The 23,554-nt window shown below is 50.1% G+C and overlaps 11 protein-coding genes across 11 annotated transcripts; 7 read left to right on the top strand and 4 right to left on the bottom strand.

Annotated features, from left to right (window-relative positions):
* Positions 1 to 64: 64 nt before the first annotated feature.
* N7506_004883 (ankyrin repeat domain-containing protein) lies at positions 65 to 1,375 on the bottom strand (the record flags this gene model as incomplete). The annotated part of the gene is made up of 1 exon (XM_056954177.1): positions 65 to 1,375. The coding sequence occupies one exon, from the start codon at positions 1,373 to 1,375 to the stop codon at positions 65 to 67; it is 1,311 nt and encodes a 436-aa protein (XP_056813066.1).
* Positions 1,376 to 1,696: 321 nt separating this feature from the next.
* On the top strand, positions 1,697 to 2,819 carry N7506_004884 (uncharacterized protein; the record flags this gene model as incomplete). Its single annotated transcript, XM_056954178.1, has 3 exons — positions 1,697 to 1,850; positions 1,928 to 2,143; positions 2,197 to 2,819. The coding sequence occupies 3 exons, from the start codon at positions 1,697 to 1,699 to the stop codon at positions 2,817 to 2,819; spliced, it is 993 nt and encodes a 330-aa protein (XP_056813067.1).
* Positions 2,820 to 3,540: 721 nt separating this feature from the next.
* Positions 3,541 to 6,160, top strand: N7506_004885 (uncharacterized protein; the record flags this gene model as incomplete). The annotated part of the gene is made up of 7 exons (XM_056954179.1): positions 3,541 to 3,870; positions 3,920 to 3,992; positions 4,043 to 4,120; positions 4,169 to 5,092; positions 5,514 to 5,691; positions 5,817 to 5,944; positions 6,033 to 6,160. The coding sequence occupies 7 exons, from the start codon at positions 3,541 to 3,543 to the stop codon at positions 6,158 to 6,160; spliced, it is 1,839 nt and encodes a 612-aa protein (XP_056813068.1).
* A 1,375-nt stretch (positions 6,161 to 7,535) lies between these two features.
* Positions 7,536 to 9,630, top strand: N7506_004886 (putative C6 transcription factor (OTam); the record flags this gene model as incomplete). Its single annotated transcript, XM_056954180.1, has 2 exons — positions 7,536 to 7,813; positions 7,863 to 9,630. The coding sequence occupies 2 exons, from the start codon at positions 7,536 to 7,538 to the stop codon at positions 9,628 to 9,630; spliced, it is 2,046 nt and encodes a 681-aa protein (XP_056813069.1).
* A 525-nt stretch (positions 9,631 to 10,155) lies between these two features.
* On the bottom strand, positions 10,156 to 12,012 carry N7506_004887 (uncharacterized protein; the record flags this gene model as incomplete). Its single annotated transcript, XM_056954181.1, has 1 exon — positions 10,156 to 12,012. The coding sequence occupies one exon, from the start codon at positions 12,010 to 12,012 to the stop codon at positions 10,156 to 10,158; it is 1,857 nt and encodes a 618-aa protein (XP_056813070.1).
* Positions 12,013 to 13,788: 1,776 nt separating this feature from the next.
* N7506_004888 (uncharacterized protein) lies at positions 13,789 to 14,281 on the top strand (the record flags this gene model as incomplete). Its single annotated transcript, XM_056954182.1, has 2 exons — positions 13,789 to 13,903; positions 13,956 to 14,281. 2 exons carry the CDS (start codon positions 13,789 to 13,791, stop codon positions 14,279 to 14,281), a joined length of 441 nt encoding a protein of 146 aa, XP_056813071.1.
* A 736-nt stretch (positions 14,282 to 15,017) lies between these two features.
* Positions 15,018 to 16,439, top strand: N7506_004889 (uncharacterized protein; the record flags this gene model as incomplete). Its single annotated transcript, XM_056954183.1, has 1 exon — positions 15,018 to 16,439. The coding sequence occupies one exon, from the start codon at positions 15,018 to 15,020 to the stop codon at positions 16,437 to 16,439; it is 1,422 nt and encodes a 473-aa protein (XP_056813072.1).
* Positions 16,440 to 16,752: 313 nt separating this feature from the next.
* On the bottom strand, positions 16,753 to 18,526 carry N7506_004890 (ankyrin repeat domain-containing protein; the record flags this gene model as incomplete). Its single annotated transcript, XM_056954184.1, has 3 exons — positions 16,753 to 17,250; positions 17,309 to 17,939; positions 18,024 to 18,526. Coding segments are annotated over 3 exons (1,632 nt in total), but the record flags the coding sequence as incomplete, so codon positions are not given.
* Positions 18,527 to 19,525: 999 nt separating this feature from the next.
* N7506_004891 (uncharacterized protein) lies at positions 19,526 to 20,583 on the top strand (the record flags this gene model as incomplete). The annotated part of the gene is made up of 7 exons (XM_056954185.1): positions 19,526 to 19,683; positions 19,743 to 19,818; positions 19,874 to 20,005; positions 20,053 to 20,117; positions 20,193 to 20,342; positions 20,394 to 20,465; positions 20,514 to 20,583. 7 exons carry the CDS (start codon positions 19,526 to 19,528, stop codon positions 20,581 to 20,583), a joined length of 723 nt encoding a protein of 240 aa, XP_056813074.1.
* Positions 20,584 to 21,398: 815 nt separating this feature from the next.
* On the bottom strand, positions 21,399 to 22,175 carry N7506_004892 (mitochondrial 54S ribosomal protein bL21m; the record flags this gene model as incomplete). The annotated part of the gene is made up of 1 exon (XM_056954186.1): positions 21,399 to 22,175. The coding sequence occupies one exon, from the start codon at positions 22,173 to 22,175 to the stop codon at positions 21,399 to 21,401; it is 777 nt and encodes a 258-aa protein (XP_056813075.1).
* Positions 22,176 to 22,406: 231 nt separating this feature from the next.
* On the top strand, positions 22,407 to 23,454 carry N7506_004893 (rRNA-processing protein NSA2; the record flags this gene model as incomplete). Its single annotated transcript, XM_056954187.1, has 5 exons — positions 22,407 to 22,409; positions 22,483 to 22,493; positions 22,553 to 23,095; positions 23,170 to 23,382; positions 23,439 to 23,454. 5 exons carry the CDS (start codon positions 22,407 to 22,409, stop codon positions 23,452 to 23,454), a joined length of 786 nt encoding a protein of 261 aa, XP_056813076.1.
* Between the last annotated feature and the right edge of the window lie 100 nt (positions 23,455 to 23,554).

Consider the following 23,554-nt stretch of genomic DNA (forward strand, 5'->3'; position numbering starts at 1 on the left):
ATGGATATAGCTGATGTACGACCATATGCTAGATAGATCATCCATCAATATCAAATTCAATGAATTATGATTCAGTTGACAAGTGCTTGCGCAGTGCTTGTACCACACTTGAATTCCCGTTCTGCAGCGCCACCTCAATTGGAGTCTCGTCGTCGCTGTTTTTGAGTTGTAGGTCGATTCCATCCGCACAGAGCAATTGCTCCACGACACCCAGGTAGCCGTAAAACGCAGCGTTGAGCAAAGGTGTCTGACCATTCTCATCGCGCGCATTGGGATCAACCGGCCTTGATGCCCCGAGTAGCTGTCTAACTACCCCAACGTGGTTCTTGCCCGCTGCCACTCCCAAGGGCGTCGTTCCATGCATATCAGGAATGTCCAACCCTACCCTCTCGCATCCAATCAAGAGCTCCACAATCTCCTCCCTCCCATCCTCCGCAGCTGCAAACAAGGGCGTCTGCCGCTTCCACTGTGTTTGCAAATTCGGCTCAGTGACATCCCATTCCAACAACGCTTTCACAACATCCACCCTCCCATTAGCAGCGGCGATTGAGAATGCCCCACGCCCAAATGGCTGACCACCAGCATTGGGATCGAGCTTCTCCCCGAAATATTTAATTAAGTACTCAACTATATCCACATGTCCCATGATAGCCGCGTAGAAGAACACATGTTGGCAATGCTCCGCCCTATCATCTCCATCAAGGATTAACCGCAAATGTCGTGCGAGTAGTAACCCTACATTCGCATCTATATCGCGCGCAGCACGACTTAGTGGTGTCCAGCCCTGTCGATTTGCAATCCGTGGATCAGCGCGCCCACTACAAAGGAGTAACTCCATCATCCGCGGCCGAGAATTGACTGCGATCATGAGAGCCGTGTCGCCTGTTTTATCCTGCAAATTGACGTCTGTGCGATCGTCGTTCAACAACGCCTGCACGACCTCCGCATGGCCTTCTTTGACAGCCCATGAAAGCGGTGGTCGAATCCATTTTCGATCGCGGAAATTCGGCGATGCATTCTCGTCCAGAAGGAGGAGCTTGAGTACGGCGAGGCTATTGTGGAAGGATGCTAGGAGGATTGGCGTACAGCCTTTGAGGCGGGTGTCGATGTCTGTTTTTGCGGTGACGTCACACCCTGCGGAGATGGACTTCAGGGCTGTGGCGGGGTTGTTATGGATTGCGGCCCAGAAGAGGGCGATGGGAAATGACGAGCATGCATCGCGCTTGTATAGAGTGGCGTTGAAGAGGATGTGAGCTGTTGTGTTTGTGCGACTGAAGGCGCTTAAGTCCGGGATCTCAAGATAGTCGGATATTGAGATGTACAGCTCCCTGGGAAGTGTCGAGAAGGGCCCCTCGGGGCTGATGCATGTATGCATCTGGGGGCTTGTAGCAACCGGATCATGGAGTTGGTTTAAGGTTGGAGGTGTATGGTAAGCGCGGTAAAGCTTTATATAAAAGATATCAGCCTCATGTTGAGGGGACTGCGAGGTATGAGGTCATTTCAAGTTGAAGATTGTCTCAGCAGAAATAGCAGTCATGGAGAAATAGATATAAATATAGAAGTCTCCAGTTTGTGTCTCAGTTTAAAAACAGAATGCCAAGAGTCCGGGGCGATAGGCGATAAGCGATAAATGGTTCCCATGGCGACAAACGTCAATCTTGACATCTTCCACACTCATAGAGATGATCCTGGGACCATGGCATCACCCTACAAACCATATAGCTCACCCAGAGCGGCCCCGTTGAAGAAGGGGCTCTTCACAAATGGAATATGGTGTTGCAACTGCCCAGATCGGCCCCCAGCTGTCCGCCGCCAAACAAAGAAAGAGGGGCCCAATATAGGAAAGTGGTGTATGTTGACAGATTCTGGGAAAGATCCTCTTGGCTTGGGATGAAGCTACATAGAACCAGAAGCTAATAAGATCTAGTTTGGACATGTGCGCAGCCTATGCACCTTCGGTGCAGCTTCTTTCTCTGGGAAGCTGACGCTACAATCCGCGAGCAGGCAGCTGTTCTTGCCAACTCCCGCTCAGAGCTCGATCCACTCACACTCACTCCAACGAAATCCCAAAATCCGGGACGGTCCAATAACGGCCTGCTCACCCCCCAGACGGAGCGCCGATTCTATGACACCCCCCACCCAAGTTCAAGCTGCCGCCAAAATCAGCCAAAGCCAGAATGATATCGGAAGCTTCAGACGAGTTTGGTTGGAACGATGATTTGGATGACGATGATGACCTTGTGAAAACGTTCTGCTCCACCGACACTACCGACACTACCGAAACATTCATGACACAGCCCAACTATCGCTCTGAATCTCCGTCAAAGACACCTCGCACCGCGCAAGTCACTTCGCCTGGCAAGCGGAAACTATTCCAAACCAAAGATGACTCTTCTCCGGAACAGCGGCCCAGTTTTGCGACACCGGTCTCGTCGATATCCTCTCGTACGTTGACATTCCCCTCCTCCGCGGAAGTTTGCATGACACCCACGCCAAGCAAGTACGGCGATGTGCTCTCTGCAGATTCAGCATTCGACACCTCGGATCTAGCAAAGAGTCTCATGGACATACTGGACAAGCATGAGGTCGTGCTACCAAACAAGGCCCGCGACGATGTTACCTCGCTGCTCAACCGACATGACCTGAAAACGCAGGGGATCATCCGTGGACGCGATATGACCCGTCTAGCTTTGAAGAAGAAAGATACGGAAATTGCGAATCTTAAAGAGCGTGTCGCCAATCTGGAAGCGCAGAGGCAGTTGGATCGGACTCTTCTTGACGGGTTCAAATCGTTGGATTCAACCGAGGAGTTCAAGTGATTTCAGTCATTCTGGAATTGAATGGTGTTTTTTCACGATGGCACTAGCCTTGGATCTTTGACATTTGTCCGATTTCTCACGAAACTTTATGATGATACGACACAATTACGCATTGCCATCTTTCTACCGGAGTATTCTTTTGTATTAGCATGTCTCTGGATGTAGAAAGCCCCAAGCAAATTGGAATACAATCCAAATATGTCTCTCGTTTCTTTTTGTTTCTTGGTAATCCCACTGCTCTTTCTGCGGCTCACTAGATCAACTAATGCGTGAAACGAGATCGCCACGCTCTTTTCCAAGTTGATCCCTCCCCACAATGTCTTATTACAGATAGAGGCGATTTCATTCGAGCAAAGGGCCAATCCTCGTGTAATATTGTCACATGCTGGATATTCAGGTGCCCTCAGTCAAGTACTCTAGAATGTGGGGCTCGGTGATGGGTTGGCAAAAGCTATAATAATTGGGTTGCATGTCATCAGATATTCAAGGATAGCACCAGCCATATCAAAACGTCTCGTTCAGAATCTGCTAAGATTCATCCTGATATCAACTCTCCATAGCTACTGCTCACTACAAAATTGGCTATAGATGATACTTGTAGATCATATCTAGGTCACGTGCCCGATAAGAAATCAATCAGTATGGGAGCCGCAATGCGCCTCGAGCTTTTATTGAACAGACAAATCACAAATCAGTCCCAATTCGTTCTCTTTCCATTCGAATGGAGGCCACAGACGTTTCAAACAAGCAGGATCCCCGCGAGACTGCCACCATGTTCCGGCCTCCCGTGAACCGTGCTATGCGCACACTCGATCGGTCATTTTTCCGGACAACCATACCCCTCTCCGCCGCCCGCATTTTCAAGCCCAGTGACATTTCAAATGTCCGCAAAGAGCTGGCCAAATCCGATCTTCTGGTGCTCCCACGCGTGAGCTCCGTGCGCGAAGTGAGAGAGCAGGATGGCTCAGCCTGGAAGGCATTGTTGCTGAAAGAGACTTTCAAAATTGATGGCAAGTCATGGATGGCACCAGACGATGGGATCCATGAATCGGTGTTGACTGAGTCTTGCAGATAAGAGTACATGGTCACCGGCTATGCAGGGCCTTGTGGAAAAGGGCACTGTCAGCCTTGAGCCTTATGACTTGACGCTTGATTATGGCCATTGGACTTATGGTACGGCTATGTCTCCTGCTAGCCTTTGCTATCTGCTAATGTCATCACAGCCGAGATTATTGCATCAGTTCTTCCCGAAGATCTGATGGACGATATGCCTCAAGGCTTCACTCAGGTGGGACATGTCTGTATGTTGATCTCGGTCATTTGCGACGAACCATGTTGACATTGCGCAGTGCACATCAACCTCCGCGAGCGATACCTCCCATATAAGCACATGATTGCTGAAATTTTGATGGATAAAAACCCAACCATTCGTACCGTTATCAACAAGATTGAGGATGTTGGCTCAAAAAGCGTGTTCCGCACCTTCCCATTCGAACTACTGGCCGGCGAGAACGATTTGAATGTGATTCAGCATGAGCAGGACTGTGAGTTCCGCTTCGACTACGCCCGTGTCTACTGGAACAGTCGCCTCGAGACTGAACACCGCCGCCTGGTCGACAAGTTCCGCCCCAGCGAGATGGTTTGCGACGTGATGGCTGGCGTCGGTCCGTTCGCTGTGCCAGCAGGCCGAAAGAAGATCTTCGTGTGGGGAAATGATCTTAACCCTCACGGATACGAGGTTATGCAAGACGCCGTCGTGCGCAATAAGGTGCAGGACTTTGTGACCCCATCCAACATGGACGGCCGGGAGTTCATTCGAACTTCGGGGCAGAAGCTGCTAGACGCCGAGCCTCTCACCATCACCATTCAGCAGAAAGCCCACCGAGACAAGAAGCGCAAGCTCGAAAATTCAGCACCTCCACCACCCCAAACATATACCCGCCCCAACGTTGTCGATCACTATGTTATGAACCTGCCTGCTACAGCGATCGAGTTCCTCGATGCGTTCCCTGGGTTGTACGCAGGAAAAGAAGAGCTGTTCACCCCGTCTACGGGTCAGAAACTCCCCATGATCCATGTCTATTGTTTCTCGGGACATTCTGATAACGAAGTCGATGATCACATTGACATTTGCGAGAGAGTCTCTGAGCGCATTGGATACAAGATTACCGTTGATGATTGCGTTGGAGGCAGTGGTGACCAAGATGTCGAGCTTGCCATTCACAATGTCCGACTGGTCAGCCCCAAGAAGCAGATGTTCTGTGCCAGCTTCCGTCTGCCTCGCGATGTTGCGTTCCGAAAAGTATAGGATTTTTGCATATAGTTCCCATAGCATGTGAGGTGTTGAATCCATGACGACATATATTGATACCCTGAAACCTGGAGATCCCGAGATATCTTGAACCTGCAGTAGATCCGCACTGCAAGATATTGAGCTTAATCTTTTTTAAAAAGTACTCCGTCCATCTGCGAGCGATGAAAATGGTGTAACAACCCCACATTGCGACGAGCGTAGTAAAAGGCGGCATCCACCCCACCGCCCAGAGTCAGCCGGCAGAAAACCACACGAGACCTCAGTCCGACGCCAACGAGGCAGTTGCAGACCATTCTCATCACTCCATCAATCATCCACACGTCTTCTTCATACGTCAACTTGGAACTCCCAAACGATCGCCCTACACAATGAGCGTCCAGCTCCCCCTCCGACGCACCGCAAGCGCGCGCTCCCCCAAGGCGAACTCGAAGCCGCATCTACGCTGAAGCTGGGTGCCGACCAACACACACACACGCTCTCACTATCCGAAGCCCGACTCGTCATCCACAAAGTCCTCGAGAACAAGCGCCGGGGAGGTAACAAGTACGAGGAGCCGGAGTAAGTGGGACACGGGCACGCGAGCTCAAGATCACGACCAAGATCAATCTTGAGATTGAGATCGCGATCGCCATTGAACTGACACATTGGGGAATCAAAAATGCTTATACGAGAACTGTTTACAGAAACCTCAACAAGACGCTGTATTACCTGGATGTGTTCGCCCGGTTCAAGGATGAGGAGAACATCAAGGCCGTTGAGCGGCTCTTGAACTCGCATACGGAACTGGAGATGTTTGAACGGTCGCAGCTAGGTAAGTTTCCCTGCACTGCCCCTCCACACGTGTCGATCCATGGTCATGTCCCGGGCCACCTTGTCCACCGATACTGACTTGGGATTAGGGAGTCTGTGCTGCGACAATGCCGAGGAGGCCAAGTCCCTGATTCCCAGTCTCCAAAACAAGATCTCGGACGGGGATTTGCAGGAACTATTGGATGAGTTGACCAAGCTGCGTAACTTCACCGAATAAATGTGGCGAAAGGAGCGCCATTTTTGCATTTTCCCGAGCTGGGATGGAGTTTTGGGTGCTTTGTTTTCCCCTGTGATTCAGAAAGTTTGGGTCGAGGAGGACTTCCGAGGGCAGATCCGAAGGGAGATCTTCTTGCCACGAATAGAATAGCCAACTGGGGGAATCCTGGGTTGGCGATTCATAATAGAAATGGGCAGTAGCCAACCGTTGGCGCAGATTTGATATTACTCATATTACTCAGATTACTTTTCTGGACATAAGCCTAAATCCGTTCGCCACCCGGAGTAGCGTTTTAGCATGTGCCGGGGAATGTGCTCAGGAGTCCGGCGCATTCCACTAAGGCTAAATGGGTTTAATATCCAGCCAAGCTATTACCTGATGAATACCTCAGCATGCACTCGGAGAGCGGTCAGAGAAAGGGCTGCATACGAGACTGTGCATACGAAGTCCAAGAAGGGTAGTAGTTCATATGCGTCTGCGTTATACACGTTTATACTCCGTCCACCATCGACTCCCTCCACACCCCACAGTTTCTGATTCAGGCAGAGTTTCTCGGGCACTACTGCGACTTTGTATTTGGGACCGTCTGTGATTGGTCGGAGCCAAGACCGTTATCATTCTACGCTGATTGGTCCGGAGGCCCCAGCTCCCCTTCAGACCAGTCAACTGCCTCGGGGCCTGCAGGGAGTGCTCTGGTCTTGTGCAAGTATAAACGGGACAAACGGGAGCGCTTAACTGCCATTCTTATTATCTAAATCTTTACTTCGCCAGGCCAATAACCGAGATCCCATCCTGCTGACCTAAGGATATCTCAATACGTAATGTACAGGAAAAGAGTGTCCCGACCAATCAAGATGAGGCAGCTTATCTGGTGACAATTCGGGTGGGATAATTCTAATAGTCATTGCTTAGCTCACGGGGGTTTTCGTTACGAGAGCAAAAGGCTGATCGTCGTCTCCATTTTTGTAGTCATTCCGGTACTTGTAAATGATCTTTAGTCTATATCGATGTCATCATATTTTCTTTCTTTTCTCTAACTATTCGTACTGGAAAGACTATTCATACTCAGACTTTTTGCAACGCTCCTTGCAAGGAATGACGGAGCGAACTATCCGGCATCTCATCTTGCTGCAGTCACTAGCAGACTCGCCCTGATTATCTGATCGTCAGAGCTCCGATTCCGGCTTGGGATTATCGAGATCCTGTTTCGTCGGAGATAACTACTTTTTTTTTTTTTTGGGAAGATAACGAGTATGAACATCCTTATCTTTCCGATCTCGTCCAATGACTGACGAGGCATAGACAATCCAAGGGAATTGCAATTGATACGAAAAACAAGGGCGTTACCTATCTGGTCTATCTAGACCGTTTCGGCATGGCGACCGTTATCATTCAGCCCTCTGGCTACTCCCCTGATCTCCGCCGAACGACCCCAACCCTCTCCCCATCCCCCATATCCGGCACTTCGACCCTTCCCCGCGTACGGAATGGAGTCAGCTGTGACGCTTGTCTCCGCAGAAAGAGCAGGTGCGCCATGAACGAGATGGTCAACAAATGTTACTCCTGCGATTTCCATCGCCAGGAATGTACCTTCACTCTCACCGGCGAGTCCAAGAAGAGGAAACTGTCAGACCAGCCGGAAGCTGTGAAACGGTACGGAAGCATCCTGTCAGCTTCAAATCATTCTTCTAACGACTGATAGACAAGCAACGGCACCTCAATCGCAATCACAACCTCAAGTACAACCGCAATCACAACCGCAATCACAACCACAGCCCGCCGAAATCGAATCCGCGCACCCACACGCTTTGAACATGATTCGCCCGGGCTTCTTCAACCAGTCCACACAGCATATTGGCATGACCACGGAGTTAGAACCGACGCTCTTAGAATATCTCCCTCTCGACCAATATGACGAATGCACGGTGTTTAACTCGCGTGTGCGGAAGTGCGCCGATGATGGGACCTTCATGCGCGTGGTCGACACGCCTGTCAGTGACTCCCAGAGCATATCGGTCGATGCCATTGAGAGTCTGGTGGCTCCATATGGAGCAACATTGATCGAGAAGTTCTTTGATCACGTGCACCCTTCGTTCCCCATCATGATCGAGGAGGCTTTCCGACAATCGTACCGAGAACGTCGTGGCCTATCACCGCTACTGCTAGCCTCGGTCTATGTTTTGACATTGAAGTTCGTTGACGTGGGTGCGACATCGCAGACAGCCCGCAAGCCCGATGCCGCAAGGCTGGAAGCAACAGCGTTGAAACTGCTTATGGAGTCTCTGCCCTCGCCCAGTGTGTCGACTATTCAAGCTGGACTCTTGTTGACGCAGAAGTCGACCTTGGCTACGGCGTCTCTGAATGGACAATTAGTCACCGCTGGATTTGAAGTCGGCCTCCATCAGGATTGCACCAACTGGCGTATGGAGACGTGGGAGAAGGGTCTTCGCAAACGACTTGCCTGGGCTCTCTACCAGCAAGACAAGTGGTCATCACTTGTGAACGGCCGGCCCTCGCATATCTTCGCGTTCAATTGGACTGTGAAGGATCTGGTGGAGCAGGACTTCTCAGATGCTTTTGCGTCCGGCACAGACTCCTCCCATGATGAGGAAGCCGTCGGTCATGGTCCTCTTCTATTCTGCCACATGGTGGCACTGACTACCATCCTCTCCGACATCCTTGATAGATTCTACACACTCCACGCCATCGAAGAGTTCTCCGCGGCCGGAAACCAGCGCACACGCATGATTTTAGAAAAAGCCAAACCGGCACAGATCCGCTTGAAAGACTGGTTCTCCTCTCTTCCACCATCTTTAAAGATGGAGACCTCAACCGGCGAACTGGTTGAAACCATCACAGACGAACACGCTCGCAACGGTGCTCTTCACCTCGCCTACTTCGCCACCGAAATCACCCTGCATCGCTGCATCGTCCGCTCCCTTCTCGCAGAGGGCACAGATCAGTATTTAGCACACATCTGCCGCTCAGCTGCCAAAACACGTTTGATTTCCGCGATGGATTTTGTCAACCGCCTCCGACCCGCCCATCTGCGATCCTTCTGGCCCGCATCGGCACGCACCAACTTTTCCCTCATCGGCTCCTTTGGAATGCTCCTCCGCATCACAGCACCCACCAACGAAGAAGCCGAATTCTACCGCGTACGACTTTGCGAATACCGCTGGACACTCGGCGTCAGCCACAAGAACGCTGCATTCATGGGCTTTGCATTGCAGAGTCTCGACAATGCAACTGCGTTGCACAAGCACGTTCCGGCGAAGCCCGGCATCGAAGAACTGATGGCGAATTCCGCGAAGAATGCTCCGCAGCGAATGCCCACCACGACACACGCCTCATACGACGACGCTATGATGGAAGCCGGTGGTACTTCCAGCTCGGTGATCTCGGGCCTCGCGTCACCGGCTACTTCTGTCAGTGACATGGAAGATGAGGCTTCTATGGCTCCTCTGTGATATCCACCATTCTCTTCACCTTCAAAAACCCCTCACCTTATAATCTCTCCATACTCGACACCCAATACCTCTACACTTTTCTCTTAACGGCACTCTCACGACTCCTCGGCGTTTCTGGCAATTTGATCTTGAAAATGGGACGAAGCGTTCGGTTTTATCTTTTGGCATTGTGCATTGTATGCAAACTCATGTACTTCAGTCTTATCTGCGCTGCGGTAGACTAGAATCTTTTTTTTGTGATGAAGGAATTACCCCTGCTTGGAACATCTCTGGTGGATTGGCTCTTATCTGCGTTTGGGGATGTTTATAGACAGGAATCATGCATATAGATCGAATGATGAATTACGATTCAAATTATTTCTTGCGGATCTCGGTAGCTTGAGTAAATCGGTAAACGCGGCGGGTGTGGACCTCGGAGCCCTAGGCGCGGAAGTACCGCGGCAGGGACGTCGTTCCCATTCGTCGCGGAAGCTGGCTTTGCTTTCGTGCCATTTGGCTCCCTTCTTGACATCCATGACACGCAGATCATGTATAGTTAAGTGGTTGGTGATAGACCACGCCATCAATAGTCGTGGTTAATGTCCCATTAGCCACGAAAATATTCTTAAGGGCATTGATTGACAAATGGAATCCGCCTGGACCAGTCTTTTTGGTTGCATGTACTGGACCGGTTTGAACGATATCAGAAACCCAATCCAAATGATTGGCCCAAGGGTCCGCTGGTGATATGGTCACAGTGACCGATTCACGACCATTGATATAGTGTTCTCCATCGTCTGAGTAGTTGGTGTATCTCATAGACACAGTCTCGAGAGTACCAAGAAGCGGGTTCTTTGAGAAAGTTGCCTTCGCGAAACCACTAGCCTTGCCATATAGGGTGTAATTCCCCGCAGGAATAGAAGGCATAGAAGGCGGCGTGGCTCCTGGTGCGAAAGACGTTGCCCAGGGGATTTTATCCGGTGCATCAAAGACAGGGGCAGGACTGGTGGGCTCTCGACCTGAAAGTCTTGCTACCATCACACGATAGGTCCTGCCGCCTTGAGCCGTTGAGATTGGACAAGGCAGAGGGTTGACACCACCGCATGCCGGCGAAGTGACTATGCTCTGCCAATAGACAATTTTCGTGCCATCGGGAGAGAAAGCTGGATCAGCTTTGCCGTTCCAATTTGGGTCATTAGCACTGCCATTGCTTCCATCGCCTTCACCATTGACCTGTTGGCCGAAATAATCTCCTCGGTCACCATAGCGGTCTATCAAGATCGGCTGGAAGAATCGGCGAGCGCCGTTGTTTCGAGTTGAAGAAGCAGCTGTCACCGCGACGAGATCGATGATAGGAGGGATGTGCCGTACCCCGGACATCCACATTTGGCGATCTGAGCCGCGAGTGTCCATAGTCACAAACCATTGATTATCATGCGAGAATGCGATGGGGTCTGCGTACTCAGGGTGACTAGTCAGCCGGCGGACGACCCCTGTTATGATATGTACAGCGAAGAGATCAATGTTGTTGGCCTCTCGCGTCGATCCAATGTAGATGATTTCATCACCAGCACCGCTGAATCCACGTAGCTCACCAATGGTAATGGCCTCATCGTGAATCTTGAGCTCAGAGCCGTGAACTGTGATTGGCGCAGTGCCATATGGCTGGACAAGAAGGTTCACATCGACGAGATCGTATCGTGGAACACGGAGCTTGCCGCTATTCGGCTTTGGGTTGAATTGCACTCTACCGTAGTATGAATACTCGCCCCCGGTTGTGAATGAGCTCCAGCCCATGTGAACATCGTCGGGGTGCATGCGCATTTCTCGAGGGCTGGCGGAGGTGTTTGTACCCGCTGGCCAGTAGATGGGATATATGTGTGTTTTGTTTGGTGTGCATAGATCACTATTCAGAGGGACATTGCCACATTCCAAAATGTTATGGCCCCAAAGGACTTGCTGGTAATTCCGAGCGACGTGTGGATAGTCTCTCGACGGGTCGAGGGAGCGCGCATTCTCCGGGGGAACGCCGCAGCTGAGACATTTCCACGGGTCGCCATTGCTGAAACTCGTACCGTCCACTTTGATCATGATGAGTTGAGTACCGGTGTATATGCTGCCGGGGCTTGGTGCGGCAGGAGCGCCGACAAATTCGACAGTGGCAACGACATGCTTGCCATCAGGTGTGAAGTCGCCTGCTTGAAAGGAGTCCGACCTTTTTCCAATACAGCCAGTTTGATGGGGATTGAGTGAGAAATCACAAGCACCCGTGTGATTATTCGGAGCGACAGGAGGTAGTGGGAGTTCAAAGATATCAATTGGTTCTGGTTGAGGAGGTGCAGGCACCGCAGCTTGAAGGCCTAGGGCCGTTTGACCCGCGATGGCAAGTAGTGTCCAATGCATGTCAAACGAGAAAGAGAAAGAAAGTAAAAGGTCAATTCAACATGATTGTTCCCTTCATTTATGGATCGGCTCGAAGCCAGTACGATCGACAGATCGGGTGTTGTATAAGAATACGAATACGCGTATGCGCGGGCCCGGCTCCGATCAACAGCCTCCTGGGCACCTGGGCACCTGGGCATGCCAAAACGCTGACATCATGCTACAATCCGGCCCGGTCTATCAGTTGTGGCAAACTCGTCGTGAAGACTTGGCCGGAAACGAAGGAGCAGCAGTCAGTGACGTGGAAGAGCCTAGGTGGTGGCTCACAACTTCCCCATGGTCGAAGGTGAAATCGAAAATTGCCCTAACAAAGTGATGACGGCAGTGATTGCGGCCTCGTGTCACTTGTCTCCAGGGATAATATAAAAACCAACCGTCTTCAGAATCCACAATACCTCCCAGACAATCGGTAGTAGTGGGCTACGAATGGCCACCCCCAAGCCGTTGCCATGGCGGGTGGGAAGGGCCGCAGCGAGCAACCGTAACTAGACTTCTTAGCCCTGTCCCAAGGACTCGTTGTCGACCGGAATGTGATCAACTATAGCGGAAGCTTATCTGGGACTGCATGCACTGAGCACATCGGAGTCTGATGGGCATTGTCGCCGCTCCCAGGCTGATTCATGAGGCGCATCCCGGCGGTATGGAGCAGGGCCAGGGTCACAAGACCTGCTGAAACCATGAAATGTCCGTTCAAGAACGGTAGCAGATCAATTCAGGAAGCCAGGTACAGAAAATCGGCTTCATTTGAAGCTTGAGATAGGTGGGTAGGTGGTATGCACTGGCACCGTAACCTCTACCGTCTCTTTCACAATGGAGCGCCTGGAATGGCACCCAAGCCTACAAATCAACCAATTGCGGTCGAATTGTTTGGAACGAAGATAGATCTCGACGAAGGCATTTGAAATGAAAGAGGAATCTGATGAATGGCCAACGCGCCTTCCAAATGAGACTCGACAGACGGCCACGACGTCCTAAAAACCACACTCCATGGCGATGTAATGCGGTCATGGCCAGCTGCCAGGTATGTGAATGGAGGCATCGCCCAGAAGGTAGATAGCGCGCCAGGTTGGGCCGAGATCGATCCGAAAGAATGAGGCTCAACAAATTTCCAAAATAGTAGTCACCCGTCCGACGAGTCTAGACTCACAGAGCGAGGCCACCGCTCAGGGGAGGGAAGTGAGACCAGAAACCGCATGCTCAAACGCATCTATCTGTATGAAACGAGAATATAGGAGCGTACGTGTAAGTGCATAGTTCACCATGCCGCGGAAAATGATTTGATGTACAGCAAGGAGACAAACGCAAACCAAATTAAGTACGACAATCATAAAAGCGGCCAGCAATGGAATTTTGTACGCAAAGGCTCGTCCCTCTCGAACGACACAACAGAGGAATCGAAAGGTCACCGCAGGCCATGGAGCCGGCGATAGGGAGTGCGTGTTTCAAATCCCAACCTGATACAAATTTATATGGGGCCTTGCAGCCATGAAGTGGGCCCTTCCCCTGACTAGAAATTGAATGGAACAGTCCATCTAATTAGTCGAATGCTAGCGCTGGGTCTCATTGGCTGTTGTCCCTCGACATGGCTTTGTGTCAGTTAAACTTCATTTAGATCCGGGTCGTAAGGTCTGGATGATCAAAAAGTGGGCACTGTGATGTGTGTATATAAAGTCAGCCATTCCATTCTGTCTCAAATCATCAGATATCATTCAATCTTGAAACCTCACATCGTATACAATGCATTTCGTCAACTTCATTGCCATGCTCGCGGTTCCCGCAATTGTTGCGGCCACCCTCGACCCAGCTTCTTCGAACTCCAAGGGCTACAAGCCGAGCAGCCTGAACTGCAGCGGTGAGTGCTAATTCTCAAAGATGCGGACGGTTTTATGCTGACTGACATCTAGCTGCCAAGGTCTCTAAGGCGATCCAGGCGGCCGAGTGCTCCCACAACACCCGCACCTCTGAGACTCAAACATTTGCCGTCTTCGAGACTGACCACCAATACGACTCCAACAACGGTGCTCCCTACGGAACCTGCAGCGCTTACACCTGCACTGCTCCCAGCAGCTCTGAGCTGGAGGAGGACTCAGACTACTGGGTCTTCTACTGGGGCGACGAAGGAAAGAGCAGCGGATACGGTACGACCTGCATCAAGAACCCTCAGACCGGAGAATGTGGCTGCGAGAACTCTGATGGCACTTTTGTTTCTGGGAGTGACAGCTGCACCTAACATTTTCAAGATTGATGGCGGCTATTAAGGGTTGGGATTTGCTCTATATAGCCGTTAGTAAATATGAACAGTGTCCAAGCACAACAATGAAAGTTGATACAGAGACAACATGATCGAAACAATCAGGGATAACCATGACGTGAGTCAAATAGAAGCCCGAAGCTGAGATTGTAGCCACATGTTTTGTATTCCCAAAATCAGGCGGAGTCGCTTGCCTACTCGGTTATCCGGCGATCATCGGCGCTGAGGATCCCCCGGATTTTCATCTTATTGGCGTGGCTGATACGAGTCTCCACAAAACACCGATAGCGTCTTGGATATCTCCCCAAATCGCCCTTGCATGGCGTAATAGAACCCTCATCTCCTCTCATCTCCCCCGCATTTATGTAACGGTTATCGGGGAGAGGTAGGATATCGGTGAGTAGAGGTGGTCTACAGTGACTCACATCGAATCAAATCGTGAGGACTCGACCTCGGGATGCACCGTACACCGTCTTCGCTATCTCCCCGAAAGGTGAGATAGCGGATAAACACGGCAATCTCGATTTCACCTTATTGTCTATGGGGTATTTATATCTTCATTATTCCAGGATCTAACTTGGTTTGAACCCTTCCCTTTCGAAGATTTCAAATCTCATTTGAAACGAGGTACTTCCCTAGGGACTTGACTCTTAACAACCATCTCATACACTTCGCCAACCTTTCCTCGTCGAAGTTGCTTTTCATCACTCTTACTATGATGTGGGACCAAGATGACATACGTGCTCGATTTTGCCATGCTCTTTCCGAGATGTACAAGAGTGAGGTTCCGCTATACGGTGACCTCATCGACGTGGTCTGGGAAGCAGATGCAAAAGCCGTCCAAGACAGCCAACAAAACGGTGCATCTCAAATCCTAAACCCCGACGATATCCTGCCTTCTCGACACCGCGTCGAGCGACACGGGGCCATTCGGTTGGGCACCGCACATGAACTAGTTACAATCCGCCGTATGTTTGCCGTCATGGGAATGTACCCCGTAGGCTACTACGATCTCAGTCTTGCCGGCTTCCCAATGCACGCCACCGCTTTCCGTCCAAATACTCAAGAATCACTCGACAAGAACCCATTCCGAGTATTCACTACAGTCTTGCGGATGGAACTGTTGACCGAGAAGACCCGAGAATTGGCGCGGAAGGCGTTGGAACAACGCAACATCTTCACCCCTCGGCTTCTTTCCTTACTAGATATTGCAGAGAGCCAGGGAAGTTTGACGCCTGAGCTGAGTGCAGAGTTTATCGCCAATGGTTTGAAGACATTCCGATGGCACTCGAAAGCTACCGTCACCCAAGATGAATATGAACAGCTCAAGGCCGAACATCCCCTGATTGCCGACGTCGTCTCATTTCCAAGCTCACATATCAACCATCTCACACCGCGGACTATTGACATTGATCTGGTTCAAAAGCTTATGCTCGATCATGGAATGCCCGCTAAAGAACGCATTGAGGGGCCACCCAAACGAGTTTGTCCCATCCTTTTGAGACAAACAAGTTTCAAGGCACTTGAGGAAGTTGTCTACTTCAAAGACCATTTTGATTCATACGTCAAAGGGTCTCATACGGCGCGCTTTGGTGAAGTAGAGCAACGCGGCTGTGCCTTAACTCGAAAGGGACGTCAACTTTACGATCAAATTCTAGAAAAGGTCAATCTGAAAGCGACGGAACAAGGCTTAAAGGGAGAAGAATACGAGAAACTGTTGAAACACAGCTTTCAAGAGTTCCCCGACAGCCTGCCGATGCTTCATGATCTGGGCCTAGCCTATTTCTTCTATCGATTGACGCCTCTTGGAGAGCAATCTTCCAACCAGAACACAAACAATTCGCCAGGCTCACAATCAACTGTTTTGCTTCGGGACCTTGTGGCCCAAGGGTTCATTTGTTATGAGCCGTTGACTTATGAAGATTTCCTTCCCTTGTCTGCAGGCGGAATATTCAACTCAAACTTGGGGGATGCATCGCAGTCCAGCAAGTTGATCATGAACGCAGATCCGGACCTCGACGGCTTTCAGCGACTCCTTGGGGCTTGTATCACGGATGAGTTCCACCTATATGGTGAGATCCAGAGGCAATCATTGGAAGTATGCAGACAGAAGCTGCAGCTAAATACAATTGCATAATATGATGGGACTTAGGCGCAATCTTCAAGTACTGCCAATTGATTTGGAATCTGATATGACTTTCACATGTAGTCTGATGGTAATTAAGGGTTAACTAACCTTGGGAGGGTTACGCCCAAAATCCTGGAAGCTCATAGTCATCGGCCCTGGTACCTTCGAAACATCCATCGCCACGCCTTGAACGTCTGGTAAGAACACGACTCAGGGCTGTGCCAAGCTGCTTGGGATGGAGAATATCTATTATATAGACTACCATGTCATAAGAGCAGAGGAATATTGAAAATCAGGAACCATTTCTTCAGTTTATAGTACCTGCGTGTAATGACATGAGATATGCACCTCGATAGCTGTCCACAGCCCAGTCTTGTGGGCTCGCTTGAGCACAATTCGAGATATCTTCATAGTTCTGCCCATCACAGTTTGTTTCTTCTGGATTGGCTCCCAATTCGAGAAGCTTTTGAACACCATGCAGTTCACGATTTCTGGCCGCCTTGTGGAGCGGTGTCTCATGTGTCAAAGAATCTTTTGCATCCAATTCAGCGCCGAATCGGACGAGGAGTTCGATACCCAAAGTCCATCCTGCCGCAGCAGCTAGATGAAGCGGTGTGATGTCTTCATTCATTGGTATGTTCGGATCAGCTCCGGCTTGGAGTAGTATCTCCATTATGGAAATGCTTTGCTGAACCACCGCGAGATGTAGTGGTGCTTTGGAACTTGTGATTTGAACATTCAAGAGGGCTCCGCCGTCAACCAAGAGCCTGACTCCTGGGATATTCCTCAAGAACACAACCTCGTGCAAGCACGACCAGCCCTATAGAAATTGCTTCAGTTTTCGTATACTTTCCATTGGACTTGGATCATGAACATACATCGGAGTAAGCCTGAGCGTGGATGTTCACCTTTTTGGAAATGAAAAACGCCACAAGGTCATTATGGCCCGCCGCCGAAGCTTCTTGTATCGGGGTGCGTCCAGATGTTGTCCTCGCATTTGGATTAGCACCGTACTGCAAGAGCAGCTCAACAATGTTTCTGTGTCCTTTCATGGCGGCCCAATGTATCGGGCTCTTTCCACTATCGCGATGGCAGCTACTGAGACTGTAATGCCGGGCCGATACTAGGGCGCCCCTTTCAAGCAGCAACTCCGTGATTTCGATTTGCCCATTCTCCGCCGCATATGATAAGGCAGTTCTGCCCTTTGAATCTCGAACATCGACGTGCACATGTTGGAGGACAGCTTCCACAACAAATTTGGATCTGCTGTTGACTCCTGCTTTGAGCTCTTCGGCGAGAACTGGGTCTGCTGAAAGGCCGGTGGTTGAGCTGCCCACTTTGGTGGAAAAGGATTCCGTGGACTCATTGACTGATCGGTCATCCTCTCCAACCTCGAATACAGAAGTGGCGTAAACCTTCAACGCTGAGCCGGCGTCTTGATCGAACTCGTGCTTATAGGCCATCTTCCTTGGCTGATCCTTCAAACTTGCTCCCTTGAGCACCAGGATCCTGCAAGATTTTAGCCACCGAGTCAAATGGCCATGCTTTGGGGTACAAAGGATGGGTTGGGGGGGGTATGGGCTTGCTACCTACATTGTGATACCTCCCATAGTAGCCCCAAAGGTTGCTTTGGTTCTTTCCAACTCGAGAGCCGTAGCAAAAACTTCTCTCCTTTTGAAGTACCAACTCACATTCCCGCTTCTCATTCGCAATCGTTCAGCTGAAATCGAACTGCCACCTTCTGAATCTTGACCAGCGGCCTGGGCTGTAGACATATCTGGCTTCAAATGAGGACTGAGCTTATCTTTCATGCGGTTCAACACCACACGGCAATTCCTCATAGGTTCAAGTAAGGTCTTGAGGGCAGTCTCAATCTCGGCATCGTCAGCAACAGCGGCCACAACACTGGGACTTAGTAAGGATGTTGCCAAATTATTGACAAGCATGTAAAATGCATGCACATCTGTATTGATGACCCGGATTTCTCGTGGGGCATTCTGAATCACGGAAAAGAAATCGTAGACTTCGAGGGCTGTTGAGGCGACTGCTTGGGCCAGTTGCAAGACCGCTGCAACAGTACCGATCACCTCGGCCATTTTAGAACCACCGAACTAATTTGACCAATATGTTTCTCTGCTTTTGCTTCTGCCTTCTTGTCGGTTTGGATGATTGGAACAGTCAGGGTACGACTTTTTGTGAAGCACAGACATTAGCGTTGGTTTATGACCCCTCCATAACCCCGCCAAAGACCATTTCAAGTGAATGATGACGCCGTATGCAGACTTCTAGATGCTTGATCTACATAACTTTGATGATTCAGAATGCATGGCTAGGGAGTCAATCATCAAAATTTTCAGAATTTTGTTTTTTGTGAAATCAACATCACTGTCCACGGGTCTCTATCCAATCCCTGAAGGATTTCACGATGGCCAACAAGATATTTGAAGTCATTTTGCTGTATATAGAATTTTATAGACTGTTGTTAATTAAAAAGCGTGGTTTGTATAGAAAGGTAGGTAGCAACACCTCACTTGATGCTCTCCTGTGTCCAAATTCTCATGCAAACACATGGTGCCTGTGTTAGTAGGGCCACCAGGCCGGAGAAAAGACTGACAGCTGGTAACTTAATGTGCTATCTCAGTGTTGGTAGCTACCAGTAGTTGCTGGCAGTATAGGTCACCCTCTATCCCAATTCAAGTCTCTCTCCCGGGGAGCCCTTCTTCTTCCTCTGCCTCTTCCTCTTTTCTCTTCCTCCTTCCTCAAACTCTTCGCCTTTTCACTCCTCAAGCTCCCCACCTGATACCTTTGGTATGTTTTCTTCTCGTGACTTCTTTTCCTTGTTATGGATGAGTATGGATGACCCACACCCTCCCTCCCGGTCTCAATTTTGTGATGCAGCTGGGGTATCAACCTTATGGTTGATCTCTGGCTTTCTACTCACACCATGAGGCTGACCATCATCTTGATGGAGGGGAGGGGAGGCCGTGACATCTGGATGGTATCACAAAATTGATTTTGTACTTTACTGACCTCACTCTCAAGATCACGTATCCTTTCTCCACTGTTTCCGTCACCCTTTTCCTCAACTGTGCACGATGGCTCCATCCGCTCTGGCAGAGATTCAGCAGAAAGAGGCATACAAGCAATGGCTGCAGCGTGTAGAAGCTCTCCTCCCCACTGGCAAGGAAGGCCGGCGTGTGACCGCTGAGATTACAGCGAAAGGTGGAAAAGAAAACCTCAACTACCGATTTCTGTGAGTTTCTCAATCCATATAATTCCAGCAATCGATCAAATACTAATTTTATCTCATAGCAAGAAGCGCGCGTGCTATTGTACCCAGCATGTAGGAGACGACCGGTATCAAAGATTCCGCAAGACTGGCCCTGTGGTAAGTGATCTTCTTGGAGTCAGATGTATCTCTTGAATACTAACCACTTACAAAGGTTGTTGCCCGTTGCTTCTCTCTATGCCCATTCTGTGATTATTCTCCTAGGGCTGGAAAGACAGCAATAGGAATTCCAGATGGGGTACACTGTGGGGGTACAATCCGCAAGCATATCATGAAGCGGCACTGTGTGAGTTTTCTGTTTTGTTATCCCAGCTGGTGCTTATCTTTTCACAGGGAAACAAGGATCTTGAGGGTCTTTGGGTAGTTTCAGACAAGGTGATATCCGAACATGGTCTTCTGTGAGTGGTGAACCATGGAGTGCTAGCTATTTCGATAATTACCAGTTATAATTGGGTATTGACTGAAATTCCTAGTGACTCTCTTGAAGTACTTGACTCCGATGATGAAGAGACACCTCATGGGGCCCAGTCACGATCAACCCTGGACAACCAAGACCGACCAGCTACAGTTGACAAGGCAGTGCAAACCACTGACCAGAAGGCTTGCGCAAGGAAGTCCATCAAGTAAGGGATTTCAACATAACAAGCCTTTGGACAACAGCTGATTGAAACAAGCATTCGCGAATGGCTCTCAAACGAGGGATGCACTAACGCACGTCGTTCTGAGATCATCGGCAGGGAATGCAGGTATGTTGTCTTTTGGTGGCGATTTGACAGCACCGACTTACCCATTAGGAAGCGGAAAGCAATTCACCTGAAAGAGGAAGCACCAGAGGATGGGGCTATCTATCAGGAGGAAGGCTAGTCAGGAGTGGTAAGTATCAGAATTTCTCTGTGTCTACGCCATAGCTTTACGCAATTTGCCGAATGTGTTCAATATTGGGCACGGAACAATACATTACCTTGGTTTCTCTTCTTATTTTGAACCATATTGCCGAGTCAGTGTGAATCATGGTGTGATTGATTCGTGATTCTCGGCCTCTGAAATACTTCCAGTGTTTAAGAGTTCCACTGCTGCGTCGAGAACTTGAATGTTTGTTTAACAAAGTATGACCATGGCTGACCATGCACCGAAGCCATGCAAAATAGCCCCGGAGGGTGTAAAATTGGCATCCATGGATCATACCGGCGGTCAGCACTAATACGCGTGCCTATCGAGTACAAGAAGTGAGGGTTGTTGATGTCCGCAGTTCCCCATTATCCCCAATCCACAGTGTAGTTTTTTCCAACTTGATGAGAAGATCATGGAAGGGCTTTTCAGCTGACACGAAGACCACAAGGAACGGATTGAATATCATTATGATTTGGATTCGGCCAGGACCTCGAAGACTGGGGAACTACCAACGCATTGACGTCCTACGCACCCGCAATATTGGAACAGACCAAAAGAAAAAAAGTCGATACTATAGAATACAATGCATACATAGAACAGCCCAAAATCCATCTATCTGTACAAATATGCCGCATAAATATCATCCATCACGACAGGACGACAATAAAGACCCATATATTGGACCATGCTTCGGCTGGCATCCTCAATGCCACAAGACCACTTCCGGACCGTAGTCCACTATCAGATGTTCGACTTGAACGATCGCGCCTCAATTGCCGAGCATTCGATCAGGACCGAGGTTCAATAACCGTGGCATCGACTCCGTCCTCCACAACCACGGCTCCTTCCGCCAAAAGCTCTTCCGGGGTCTTGACCCGCACGTCCATAACACGCATCAGAGTGTAGCGGTGCTTACTCGTAGCATGCTTAGTGTGTCGTTGTCTCCGCTTTGTCTTTTCCTTAATGCGCAGTGGCTCAGAATCCACTCCAGTCACACGAACCCGGCACTCGTAGATGCGCTCGTCAATAGTCGGGGTGCCCTTCATTGTGAAGTCACGCGATCCAACGGCCGAAGCACGATTGAATCGTAAGATATCTCCAGCCTTGACCTTGGGCATGAGGAAAGGCAAACGCAGGTGGTCACCTTCAGTCAAAAGGTATGGCCGAGCGTGCAATTGGGCGACTACGTAGTGTGGCTTCTGGCCAGCGAGGTGGGGAAGCTGTGAGAGCATAGATTTCGTCACTTTGAGAGGAGTTGTAAAGGTGGGTTCGATAGGTTGTTTCGCAAGAGGGACATCGGCGCGTGTGAGGGGAGTCATGGTCTCTTCGCTGAAGTTGTTGGAGGGTGGAATACCCTTGGGTTTGGCATCTTGGGCCCGGGGAGTTGCGCTAAGGGGAGATTCGGGGTGGTTGGATGCAGATTGGCTCTGGGATTGTTGCGAATTCATCAAAGACGCAGTTTGATGGAGGCATGCTCGTTGCTGCAGGGGAGCTGATGAAATTGTAGACGGCGCTGTCCAGCGCAGGTCGGAGGCGAGGCTCCGGAGAGCAGATCGGGAGAACATGTTTGCTGGGCTTTTGTCAACGCTCAATTCACACCGAGATTGACAATGGTTGGTTGGACCTCGAGAGCGGCTTGCCTAACTACTCGTAGAAGAAATTCACTACGCCGGCCACAGGATGGATCACGTGCTGATAGTGCATGTCACGTGGCGCGCCATCTTTTTTCGAGGCCGATTAGACAAGACGAGAACTTCAACCACCCAGTATTCAGTGCTGTTCAATCATCATTAATCATGGTATGTTTTTGCTGTTATTTTGAGCCTCTTGATTCAAGATTCGGAATTTTGCTAACCTAAATTTTCTCTACAGCCTCAGAACGAGTTCGTCCATCCCCGCCAGCCACGCCGAATCTTCCCCAACTAACTTTTTTCCCCTTCAGGTACATTGAGCGCTGGCAGAAGCAGCACGGTAAGCGCCTTGACCACGATGAGCGTCAGCGCAAGCGCCAGGCCCGTGAGGGACACAAGCAGTCCCACGATGCGCAGAACCTGCGTGGTCTGCGGGCTAAGCTGTACCAGCAGCAGCGCCACAAGGAGAAGATTTCTATGAAGAAGCGCATCAAGGCCCAGGAAGAGAAGAACGTCAAGTCCGCTGCGCCCGATGAGCCTTCTAAGACTCCTCTGCCCCAGTACCTGCTCGACCGGTCGCAGGAGACCAACGCCAAGGCCCTCTCGAGTGCCATTAAGGACAAGCGTAACGAGAAGGCTGCCAAGTTCGCCGTTCCCCTGCCCAAGGTCAAGGGTATCAGTGAGGAGGAGATGTTCAAGGTTGTCAACACCGGAAAGAAGACCCACAAGAAGTCCTGGAAGCGCATGATCACCAAGCCCACTTTCGTCGGTAACGACTTCACCCGTCGCCCCGTCAAGTACGAGCGCTTCATTCGTCCCATGGGTCTGCGTTACAAGAAGGCCAACGTCACACAGTATGTTTTTCCCTGCTACATACTCTCTATCTTTCTTGAGATGTGCGAGACCTGATATTGATATTCCCTTTTAGTCCCGAACTTGCTGTCACTGTTCAACTTCCCATTCTCTCCGTCAAGAAGAACCCCCAGAACCCTCTCTATACCCAGCTGGGTGTCTTGACCAAGGGAACCATTATCGAAGTCAACGTTTCCGAGTTGGGTCTCGTTACCACTTCCGGTAAAGTTGTCTGGGGTAAATGGGCCCAGGTGACCAACACTCCCGAGAACGACGGTTGTGTCAACGCGTGAGTTTCCTTGACGTACCAGACCTACCTTTGATTCCCAAACTGACAATTTCTAGTGTCCTCCTGGTTTAAATCAACACCAATTCCCCACTATCCTCCGATTGGCATCAGCCTTTCATCTATACCTCCATGCTCAGGCAGTTCTCAATTTCCCTTTCTCGATACATGCAGC

The sequence above is a fragment of the Penicillium brevicompactum genome (genome assembly GCF_028827555.1).
Source record: "Penicillium brevicompactum strain IBT 35665 chromosome Unknown utg000003l_segment0_segment0, whole genome shotgun sequence".
NCBI classification, from domain to species: domain Eukaryota; kingdom Fungi; phylum Ascomycota; class Eurotiomycetes; order Eurotiales; family Aspergillaceae; genus Penicillium; species Penicillium brevicompactum.